The 12,190-nt window shown below is 43.7% G+C and overlaps 1 protein-coding gene across 3 annotated transcripts in view; it reads right to left on the reverse strand.

The window, feature by feature from the left end:
* The window catches only part of LOC146204242 (protein disulfide-isomerase TMX3-like), a 33,850-nt gene that overhangs the window by 6,898 nt on the left and 14,762 nt on the right, over window positions 1-12,190 (reverse strand). For all 3 annotated transcript variants that reach the window (XM_084589177.1, XM_084589179.1, XM_084589178.1), the window contains 4 exons: window positions 9,835-10,012; window positions 8,713-8,766; window positions 7,993-8,191; window positions 41-109 (listed from right to left, as the gene is read on the reverse strand). In XM_084589177.1, the coding sequence (XP_084445303.1) occupies window positions 41-109; window positions 7,993-8,191; window positions 8,713-8,766; window positions 9,835-10,012 (500 nt within the window). The remainder of the gene's footprint in view (window positions 1-40; window positions 110-7,992; window positions 8,192-8,712; window positions 8,767-9,834; window positions 10,013-12,190) is intronic.

A 12,190-nucleotide genomic window follows, 5' to 3' on the forward strand; every position in this document is an offset into this window, starting at 1 on the left:
CAACAAATAATGTGACAATAGTATGAGGGCATATACACACCGCTAATGCTGTCTTGGCTTCAAAGTATGCACGGTACAGCCGATAAGGAAAGCTGTCACCCCCATACGGCTGCAAACAAAAAGAAGATGAGAAGAGATATGTATTCAGTCAACTTCTCTGTTTTTCATTCAGTATTACTGTAATGTTTACCACTTCATGCAAAATTTCACCTAATTTCATTTCATTATGCCACCGTGGCCATGAGGCTCTACAGAGAATGCTAAATAATTTTGGGAAACGGCATACTGAAAAGGCATGGAAATAGAATCACAGAGAATGTTTTGCAATCATGCCAGCAATTCTGCAGGAGTGAATGGTAGGCTGCTAATACAAGAACTTCCTCATTGTACCACTATAACTAGGCGGCACTCGCATCTCAAAAAATCATCATCATCATCATCAGCCTGATTATACCCACTGCAGGGCGAAGGCCTCTCCCATATTTCTCCACTTAACCCAGTTCTGTGCTAGCTGCATCCACTTGACCCCTGCGAACTTCTTAATCTCATCCGCCCACCTAACTTTCTGCCGCCCCCTGCTACACTTTCCTTCCCTTGGAATCCAGCTTGTTACCCTCAGCGACCATCGATTATCCTCTCTTCGCCCTACATGTCCTGCCCATGCCCATATCTTCTTCTCGATTTCCACTAGAATGTCGGTGACTTGAGTTATTTCTCTAATCCACTCTGCACGCTTCCTATCTCTTAATGTTACCCCTACCATTTTTCGTTCCATAGCCCTCCGAGTTGTCCTCAACTTAAATAGAACCCTCTTGGTTAGCCTCCACGTTTCAGCCCCATAGGTGAGTACAGGTAAGATGCAACTGTTGTATACTTTCCTCTTGAGCGATACCGGTAAGCTGCTAGTCATAATCTGCGAGTACTTGCCAAATGCGCTCCATCCCAATCTTATTCTTCTTGTTATTTCTTTTTCGTGGTCCGGATCTGCGGTTACTACCTGTCCTAAGTAGACATATTCGCCTACTACTTCCAGTATTTCGCTACCTAATGTAAACTGCTGTTCCTTCCCGAGGCTGTTGAACATTACCTTAGTCTTCTGCATATTGATTTTCAAGCCTACCTTTCTACTTTTCCTGTCTAGGTCATCAATCATTAATTGCAGTTCATCCCCCGAGTTGCTTAGCAAGGCAATGTCATCAGCAAATCGCAGATTACTGAGGTATTCTCCATCTACCCTTATCCCTAACTGCTCCCATTCCAAGTCTCTGAATACTTCCTCTAAACAAGCTGTGAATAGTACTGGGGAGATTGTGTCTCCTTGCCTAACACCTTTCTTTATGGGAATTTTGTTACTTTCTTTATGTAGAACTATGGTTGCTGTGCAGCCACTATATATATCTTCCAGCACTTTCACGTACGGCTCATCTACCCCCTGATTTCGCAATGCCTGCATCACCGCCGAGGTTTCAACTGAGTCAAATGCTTTATCGTAATCAATGAATGCTATGTATAAGGGCTGGTTATATTCCGAGCATTTTTCTATCACCTGATTGATAATATGGATATGATCGATAGTAGAGTACAGTTTCCGAAACCCTGCTTGATCCTTTGCTTGATTGCAGTCTAAGGTTGTCCTGATTCTATTAGCGATTACCTTAGTAAATACCTTATACGTAACAGACAGTAAGCTGATTGGTCTGTAATTTTTAAGGTCCTTAGAGTCCCCTTTCTTGTGAATGAGGATAATGTTTGCATTCTTCCATGGTTCCGGTACCGTCGATGACACCAGGCACTGCGTATGTGGCCAGTTTTGGCACAAACTACACGTTTTATGACATATTGTGAAGTGTACTATTGTTATCCAATTTTTATTAACTCTACCATTATGGCATGCTCTAAATAAAAAATAAAATCAAGATACTACCACGGCACTCAGCGTCAAGCACCACAGGAACAAATGCAGCCATCAGCCACCTGTGGCTTTAACATATCTCAGTCATTATTATGCGATGCAACTCGTTCCGTCAAGGTGTCACTGTATTCTAGAATTAATAAAGACGTGCCGAAAAAAAAATATGCAAATTAATCGGATAGATTTGTGGCCATTAGGGTTCGAACCCAGATCCTCTGCACGACAGGCAGGCACGCAACGCATAGGCCACAAAGGGTCGTTAGTACCAAGTACTTTAGAGGGGCACCTAATGAACAAAAAGTGCTAATGACTTACTAATGAGTGTTTGAAATGTGTACTGATGTTATAGCAATAACAACAATACTAATAATTTAAATACGAAATTTTTAAGAAATAATCAGAATGTAAAAACAATGTTAAAGACTCTATCATGTCTATTCTTAAAGCAAAGCTTCAGCGCCCTCCTAATTTTTAGTATGATGCAGTACGTAGACCTAGCACCTCATGAATCTCCCATAAATTCTTTCTTTCCAATGGTTTTTTGTGTTGTTGTATCTCAGTGATGTCTTTGTTCCCTCAAATGAAACTCACTAGTTATGAGTCTATACCTGTCCTGTTGCTTCTTGCCAAAGTCCATATGTTTTGAGCTGTACACTTCTCAACGAGCCACCATACCAACTCGCGCAGTTGTTTCTACCTCTAAATTACACTGCATTATAACTAACCGGTAAGCTGTCTAAGGAGACGAAAGATTTGATTAAGAAACGCCAGAGAATGAAAGCTTCCAATCCAACAGACCGGATCGAATTGGCCGAGATATCAAAGCTAATCAATAAGCGCAAGGTGGCCGATATAAAGAAGTATAACATCGAGAAAATTGAGCATGCTGTAAAGAACGGTGGAAGCCTTAAAGCGGTAAAGAAGAAATTGGGCATAGGCAAAAACCAGATGTATGCGATAAGGGACAAGGAGGGCAACGTCATCACGAATATGGATAAGATAGTCAAAGTACCCGAGGAGTTCTATACAAATCTCTACAGTAGCCAAAGTAGTCAGGACCGTAATGAGATTGGCGGTAAGGACAAACATTCAGACGTTCCACCAGTGACGAAGGACGAGGTCAAGAAAGCATTAGAAACTATGAAAAGGGGGAAATCAGCTGGAGAGGATCAGATAACTACGGATTTGCTGAAGGACGGGGGGGGATATCGTGTATACGCAGTGCCTGGTGTCATCGACGGTACCGGAACCATGGAAGAATGCTAACATTATCCTCATTCATAAGAAAGGGGACTCTAAGGACCTTAAAAATTACAGACCAATCAGCTTACTGTCTGTTACGTATAAGGTATTTACTAAGGTAATCGCTAATAGAATCGGGACAACCTTAGACTGCAATCAAGCAAAGGATCAAGCAGGGTTTCGGAAACGGTACTCTACTATCGATCATATCCATACCATCAATCAGGTGATAGAAAAATGCTCGGAATATAACCAGCCCTTATACATAGCATTAATTGATTACGAAAAAGCATTTGACTCAGTTGAAACCTCGGCGGTGATGCAGGCATTGCGAAATCAGGGGGTAGACGAGCCGTACGTGAAAGTGCTGGAAGATATATATAGCGGCTGCACAGCAACCATAGTTCTGCATAAAGAAAGTAACCAAATTCCCATAAAGAAAGGGGTTAGGCAAGGAGACACAATCTCCCCAGTACTATTCACAGCTTGTTTAGAGGAAGTATTCAGAGACTTGGAATGGGAGCAGTTAGGGATAAGGGTAGATGGAGAATACCTCAGTAATCTGCGATTTGCTGATGACATTGCCTTGTTAAGCAACTCGGGGGATGAACTGCAATTAATGATTGATGACCTAGACAGGAAAAGTAGAAAGGTAGGCTTGAAAATCAATATGCAGAAGACTAAGGTAATGTTCAACAGCCTCGGGAAGGAACAGCAGTTTACATTAGGTAGCGAAATACTGGAAGTAGTAGGCGAATATGTCTACTTAGGACAGGTAGTAACCGCAGATCCGGACCACGAAAAGGAAATAACAAGAAGAATACGATTGGGATGGAGCGCATTTGGCAAGCACTCGCAGATTATGACTAGCAGCTTACCGGTATCGCTCAAGAGGAAAGTATACAACAGTTGCATCTTGCCTGTACTCACCTATGGGGCTGAAACGTGGAGGCTAACCAAGAGAGTTCTACTTAAGTTGAGGACAACCCAGAGGGCTATGGAACGAAAAATGGTAGGGGTAACATTAGGAGATAGGAAGCGTGCAGAGTGGGTCAGAGAAATAACTCAAGTTACCGACATTCTAGTGGAAATTAAGAAGAAGAAATGGACATGGGCAGGACATGTAGTGCGAAGAGAGGATAACCGATGGTCGCTTAGAGTAACAAACTGGATTCCAAGGGAAGGAAAGTGTAGCAGGGGGCGGCAGAAAGTTAGGTGGGCGGATGAGATTAAGAAGTTCGCAGGGGTCAAGTGGATGCAGCTAGCACAGAACCGGGTTAAGTGGAGAAATATGGGAGAGGCCATTCGCCCTGCAGTGGGTATAGTCGGGCTGATGATGATGATGATAACTAACCGCAAAAGCAAAGAAACGCTTAGGCCCATACAGACATCTCTGCAGAAAGAATATGTACATTTACAATTTATTGCTACACATACATTAAATTGTAGTTGTGGCAAAATATACAGGGTATGAAACAACTAGAAAACATGAGGCATGAAGCTTGTTGGGAACTACACGAGACTGCACCACCACTCAGGGGTGCAGTCCTGTCTTGATCTTGCTGCATTCTCTGGGGCGTTGTACCCCAATGCTTCCAGCTGGCCATCTTCTACGTATATGGCTACGAATATGCCATGGTTTATGAGATTTAATGCCCAAAAGTGACAAGGGTTATGGTGGGTGCTGTAGTGGAGGGCTCTGGATTTATTTCAACTGCACGGGGTCCTCTTAATATGGCCCTGAAATCTCACTATATACAGGTGCCTTGCATTTTACCTCCTCCAAAAAGCGGTTACAGCATCCGGAATGAAACCCACATCCTTGGGCTCAACAGCTGAGCACTGTAACCATTGATCCACCGTAGTGGGGCCAAAGAAAGGCAGTGCCAAAGATTGTTCCAACTACCGCACGATCGCGCTTATTTCGCATGCTAGCAAGGTGATGTTGAATATTCTCCAAGGTAGGCTGTAGCAGTATGTGGATCGGGAGCTTCCGGATGTGCAAGCTGGGTTTCGCAAGGGCAGAGGAACTAGAGACCAAATTGCCAACCTTCGTTGGATTATGGAAAAAGCAAGAGAGTTCCAGAAACCCATCTACTTCTGCTTTATTGATTATGCAAAAGCGTTTGACTGCGTAGATCACAGCAGATTGTGGCAAGCTCTCCAAGAGATGGGAGTTCCAATTCACCTCATCTGTCTCCTCAGGAACCTCTATGAAGGGCAAGAGGCCACAGTCAGAACTGGGCATGGTCTTACTGATTGGTTTCCGATCGAGAAAGGAGTGAGGCAAGGCTGCATACTGTCGCCCTGCCTATTTAACCTATATGCAGAGTGCATCATGAGGAAGGCCGGTCTGGACGAGTCTTCAGCTGGAGTGAAGATTGCTGGAAAACGTATCAACAACCTTAGATATGCGGATGATACCACTTTAATGGCAGAAAGTGAAGTGGAACTCAAGAGACTTCTGATGCGCGTACAAGAAGAGAGTGAGAAGTTTGGGCTTAAACTGAACATTAAAAAGACAAAGATCATGGCGTCTCGCCCTATCAAGTCCTGGAGCGTCAATGGACAAGAAGTGGAAGCTGTGACGATTTTCTCTTCTTGGGCTCCAAGATTACCTCGGAAGGAGACTGCAGCCATGAAATTAGGAGACGTCTGCTTCTGGGAAAGAGAGCAATGGTTAGCCTTGACCGCCTAGTAAAGAGCAGAGACATTAGTCTGCCAACCAAGATCCGTATAACTCGTGCTATGGCCTTTCCAGTTGTGATGTATGGATGCGAGAGTTGGACTGTGAAAAAGGCTGACCGCCGAAGAATTGACGCATTTGAATTGTGGTGCTGGCGAAGACTCTTGAGAGTTCCTTGGACTGCCAGAAGATCAAATCAGTCGATATTGTCGACCATAAACCCTGACTGCTCATTGGAGGGTCAAATTCTAAAGTTAAAGCTCAGCTACTTTGGTCATCTGATGAGAAGAGAGGAGTCGCTGGAGAAAGATTTGATGTTGGGAAAGGTTGAGGGTCGCCGGAGAAGGGGTAGGCAGCGAACGCGATGGTTAGATGGCATCCTCGAGGCACTGCAGATGAAGTTATGTGATGTTAGGAAGATGGTGAGAGACCGGAAAGCGTGGCGTGACATGGTCCATAGGGTCACGAAGTCGGACACGACTGAACGACTGAACTGAGTGGGGCCAAAACGATATATAGTATACGCGAGTCTGAAATTCATGACCGACCTTTTCGTCATATGAAAGTAAGCCTCCATCAGACAAAACAGTGGCCGATCATAATGCTTTGTCCTGCCATGGTGGCACAGTGGTTAGGGCGCTCGACTACTGTGCCCAAGGCCGTGGGATCGAATCCCAGCCTCGGCGGCCGCTTTTCGATGGAGGCGAAAAGCTAGGTGCCCATGTGCTGTGCGATGTCCGTGCACGTTAAAGAACCCCAGGTGGTGGAAATTTCAGGAGTCTTCCACTACGGCGCCTCTCATAGCCTGAGTTAATTTTGGACGTTGAACCAGAAAACCAAACCAAACGATCATAATGCTTTGTACATGCCCCTAGTCACATGCGAGTTTTGCTTTGCCACTGTAAGTAGCTCTTTCTTTAGGTTTCCTGTGCAATACTGTCAATTTTGTTTTGATAGAAAGGACACCAACATGCTGCAATTCACTTGTCATAAGCTAAATCCTTTCTCTATCCCTCTAGGAAAACCACTAGTCCGTAACTACCAACCTGTCAATTCGGAATATAATAGGGGGAGGGGGGCATGCACCATTAAATACACATGCTTAATGGTGGTACTTGTCCACTTTAAGAGCGATTTTGCCAAACAAGACTCCGCTTACTTCAATAATTCTGCAGCAATAGGTTTTCTGAAGATTTGTTTTGGAGTGTAAAGTTATGATGGGGTAGCCTCTGAAGCTACCACCTTTTTTTTTTTTTTTTTTCCGAGCCTTGTTTCGTGAAAGGCAGAATTGGCAGTGAGTGTCATAAATAATTCATCACAAGGTTTGCGATCACAAGTTGCACAGTAACTCGCAGTGAAACATTTCTCAAAAATGGATTGTTTCCAGGAGTCCTTCCACACCGTCACGGACAATGCATGCAGCGACAGGTGCACTGCTGTCCTCACTCAGTGGTCAGACACACGTGATACAGCCACATGTCTGAACACTCCCAAACCGAATGGAGCTCAGAAATGAGTATCTGGCTTGCAGAATACAGTGCATAGCCTCGCTGGTTTACACGACACTTATACTTAGCAGTGCAGATGACATCACCAGCCATGCACTGTATAATTTCTGATGGTTTCGGGCAGCCCCACGCTCTCAAAGGTGCGAAACCCTCTGCACCTGCCTTTCACTATCTTATAGCACATTGCGAAGATAACAAGGAATACAGCAAGCAGTCCAGAAATTTACCACAAGAAAACTGATAGAAACATATTAAATAAAGTGAAAATTTCACATAGCAGATATGACACTGCAGAATCAGTGCCAGAAACACTGTGTTTGTTAAAGAAAATCCGACTACCATACCTTGCTCGATTAAAAAACCGGTCAGGAATATGCATTAGTGCCATAGGAAAGTGGGCAGCTCATAATAAAACCACAAATCAGTCCAAATTTTCAAAGTTCGAACAATCTGCCAGCGGCTATGATAGCCGTGGCCACGGTGGCTTCTGGAATCTCCCAGACTATTCTGGAAAGTTGGCGGGTATGCTAGTCCATTCTCAAAGCAGCTTATTCTCTAATCTGACTTTAAGTATGCAAAGCACTGCAAAATGTGCGATAAGAACACAGGTGAGGAATGTTAGAAGGTAAGCAAGGTAGACAGACCACAGCAGAGCCGTCCAGGATGGTGTTGAGCAGCTCCAGCACTGCCTGCGGAGATGGGGGCTGCTCGCGTGAGTGGCCCTCGGGTAGGAAGTATTGGTAAGTCTCAGGCTGAATGACCAGCAGGCTGGGCACCGGCAGGTGCATCATGGCAACAGAGTTGGCAATCTCGGGCGTGCCCACCCAGCCAAACACAAAGTGTCTGTGAAGCCACAACACAACGCACAAAGACAGTTACCAGGAGGCACATCGTACTTCACGAGAACGCACCAAGCATTTACCACAAGAAAATAAACAAATGCTTCTATGAGATATGCTGTAAAATACAGCAGTGAGATAACACAATCAATGTCTTCCTGTGCTCTTATAGCAGTATAGAAAAAATATCAGACAAGTGGACTCGTCCATATCATCAATGGGGTGAATAATGAAACCATTGAAAATGCGTAAAATACACTTTGCTGCTGCCCTCAGTACTTGGCTCATTAAAAGCAATTCAATTCAATTTTATTATTCAATTTTTTATTCAACCCCGTGAAGATGTTGGGTGCGCCGACAAAAAGCCAGAAAAAGGCTTGACAGAGGTCGACGCACCCTACAAAGAGTTGGCAGCAGTATGCACAAACAAACATTGCACGAAATAGTCTTTCCATCCATTTCCCTCCATCTCAAACACATGCAAGAAATGGTGAAAGCATCATGCACTTCACTCTATAAACTTACTCATGAAATAATTCCCTTGTGTTCAGTGCAATTGCTTCTAGCATGTCTTTGAACCTGAAAAGCAGACATAAGAAGCACGTTTAATAAATCCACAGTGCAGAACATTGTTAACTTGCTACAAGCAGGGGGAGGGGGGGGGGGGGAGCAGTAGTTCGCACTTTTAACTTACAAACAGTCCCTGTCATCAAGCGGGGTATAAGGCAAAGCAGGTCACATGCAGTAGTGTAGAGTGGTTGTCGAGTCGATAGACATAATATATTACTAAAGCTTTAGCACAGGCACAAAAACAGACAGAACTGAACTTGCATACACTGTCCTTGCGTATGCAACTGAATGTTTAGCAGCAATAGGTCACATGGCTATGGTTGCTGTTATCAAGAAAATGCCTGAAAGTTTCCGCTCATTAAGTAACACTGCTTCCTGCTGTTCTCATAGCGAAAAGGCACATCTCAGTAGAAGTAGAGCCGCTACTACTCAATGTGCAGGCTGTTTCACACTTTGAGGGAAACTAGGAGCATGTGACTGGCGTACTTTGTGAAGCACTGCCGCTGAAAACCGAGAAATATCGGCGGTAAAACGCATGCACAATCAACATGGCTGGCTGCACTTTCCATGGGTGCACCTGGTGCCACCCGTGCTCACTTATTCATGGCAACAGTGGTTCTGAAAGCATGGTGGTCACACACTCCCAGTTCCCCTCTAAGTGTGGAACAGCCTGTGCACTAAACAGAAAATAGTAATACACAAAAACCAAACATATGGCACAGAAAAATAAACATTTAACTTCAAAAAGCAACGTAGGTGATTGAAGATGCTGTAGTGAAGAAACTACGGATTAATTTCAACCACTTGGCATTCTTTAACATGCAGTGACATTGCACCTCGCAAGTGCATTGCAGCTGCCACAGCCAGGATCAAACCTGGGTCCCCCAGATAAGTAGTCGAGTGAGCCATCACAGCAGGGTACAAAGCAATAATAACATTAATGTAAAATCAGAAACATAACTTTGCAATTTCAATAAGAATGATTAGTGCATTGTAGTTCAGCCATAGTAGTCTAATGGAGCCCCATACCCTTTCACGTGCCAGTTAAGATAAAGCAAAAAAGAAAAGGTGACATACTCTTGCATACGCATTGTAATTTTTCCAATTTGGTTCTCTTCTAAAACAGCCGTCACTATCTTCTTTCCGGTCTTTAGTATTTGATGAAAATTGCCATAAGTTATTTTTTGGAACGTTGGAAACCTCTCTCTATTCATCCAATCAAGAAATGTCATGTTTTGCTCTGAAGCATTATTTTCTGGAAAGAGATAAAAGATAACGGATGAGAATCATTAACACACACAAAAAAAGAACATAAGTGAACTTCAGGCCACGAAAGTACACCTAGAATTAAGTTCGGTACCATCGCACAAGCCAATCGGACAAAATGCCTGCAAGTATGAAGGGATACACGTGTTTTATATGCTGTTGATCAATGGCAGAAAACTGGGCTGCAAGACAGTGCTGCAGTAGTTTCGCCCTCCGCATCCCGTAAATATTTGCTGAGAACTGTACACCACCCAAAGAGGTCACAGGACTGTGCTGGCACTGACTGAAAGGCAGCATGGCCAGCAGAGTGGGAAGGTTAGTACTTGTCAGCTGCCACTTATGCTGTAGAGTTATCTTTATTCATGTATGCTTCTAGCAATCCACCCCCATTCACTGCAGTAATGGGCGAATGTTTCACCTCTGGCTTCCCAGTTTTCCTCAAGAGAAAGTATATGACAGCTGTCTCTTATCAATACTCTCCTATGTGGCATAAAACTTGGGCGAAGCTAATGAAAAACGTTGTATTTAGAATGAAAAACATTGTATTTAGAATGAGGTCAATGCAGTGAGCTACCAAAAAAAATTGTGGAGATGCAGCTATCCTTAAACAAAGTTTTTCAAGCGTTAGTCAGCTTGCTTCTGCGCTTGGAAAGCTTCTCGGCAACAAGCTAGTGTTGCTTCTTGTTGTTCAGGGGTCTCGGCAGCTGGCACAGCTGCAGTCTCTGTCTTTAGCAAGATTATAGTGTATTTACCTAGGTTAAATGAACGAGCTGCGCAGATGGAATTTCATGAAGACAACGATGCTCAATGCATAGTGCAAGTGCACTTTGCAGAACTTGACGAAGACGACGATGTAATAAATACGAACTCTGTAAAGATGACAGGCCAGCATATCGCATACCATGTGAGGGATTCCCCAATGTGGGTGCAGTGGATTTGCCACCCACCAGTCTGCCTGGACACCCATGATATGATCGCCGCTCTAGATTATGTCTGGACAAAAGAGCCCTTAACTTGACATTGCGCAACGTGCAGACTTGCCCCTTGCACGTGAAAATTGCTGGGCACGCAGAAAATCGTATAACATGGACACGTTAATTATTGCTCACGCCAATACCGTGCTTCTGCCTGCCAAGTGGGCAAGAGGAGACTTATTTGAGAAAAGAGTAAACACAACGGTCAATCAGCTGATGCTTGTGCATACTCTCCACAAAAAGAAACTACACAGTGAGAGATGGCATGTCAATGCCAATATAGGCAAGCGTCATGTTTGTAAACAAAGGTGGCGCTGCGATCGGCAGCGACAAGGGGTGTAGGCAAAAACGCAGCGTGCCTACACTGCGCCAAGTGACGCCGCCTTCAAAACCAGTTCGCGCGTGCAAATATCCTGAAGCGTAAGTTTTGCTTGTGCGTAGAAATAGTTTGGTCTATGTCTGGAGAGTAGTTCAGTACTTTACTAGCCGATTACTGCTGGAATTACCTGGCGAACAGCACTGCATTGGCTTCCTTCTCCATGGCCTCAACAGCGCGCGGTTACGGTGGGCGACTATAGCAACGTTGGACTGTAGCAACTGATTAAATTAAATAAAAACGAGAAATCACAATGTATAAGAAAAACTAATATATTGCGAACACTGTCGAACTTCTGGGCCTATTGTTAGCGCATGCAAGGACGATGATATAAATGATTGGAAGTGCATTTTTCATATGACGGCTATTTTGACGGGTAGTTTTCTGCTGCTCCAAGCACCTTCACTCTATAGAACAATATTACCATCAACAATACTGAACTAGAAATCATATTTTTAGCTCACTGTATACCAGCAAATTAAGTCATAGAATTTCACTGAATAAGAACAACTCAATCTTCTAGTTCTTTGTCACATTCGCCTAGTGGGCGCACTGCCAACTTGTTTTATCCTGCTCGATAAAAAGATGTTCGACGTCTGTTTAATATCATTTAATATAGCACAGACGTAGTCAGGGTCATTCACAGGTTAATATATACATGAAGGCTCGTAAAAATGCTGTATATATATATATATATATATATATATATATATATATATTTTTTTTTTTTTTTTGCTATGAGCGCAAATGCAATGTTTTCCACGATCACTTGCAACACAATTTGCACAATCTGGTGAGCATTTTTTAATATATCGGG

The sequence above is a fragment of the Amblyomma maculatum genome, chromosome 1 (genome assembly GCF_055883805.1).
Source record: "Amblyomma maculatum isolate TAMU_Amacu chromosome 1, ASM5588380v1, whole genome shotgun sequence".
Taxonomy (NCBI): domain Eukaryota; kingdom Metazoa; phylum Arthropoda; class Arachnida; order Ixodida; family Ixodidae; genus Amblyomma; species Amblyomma maculatum.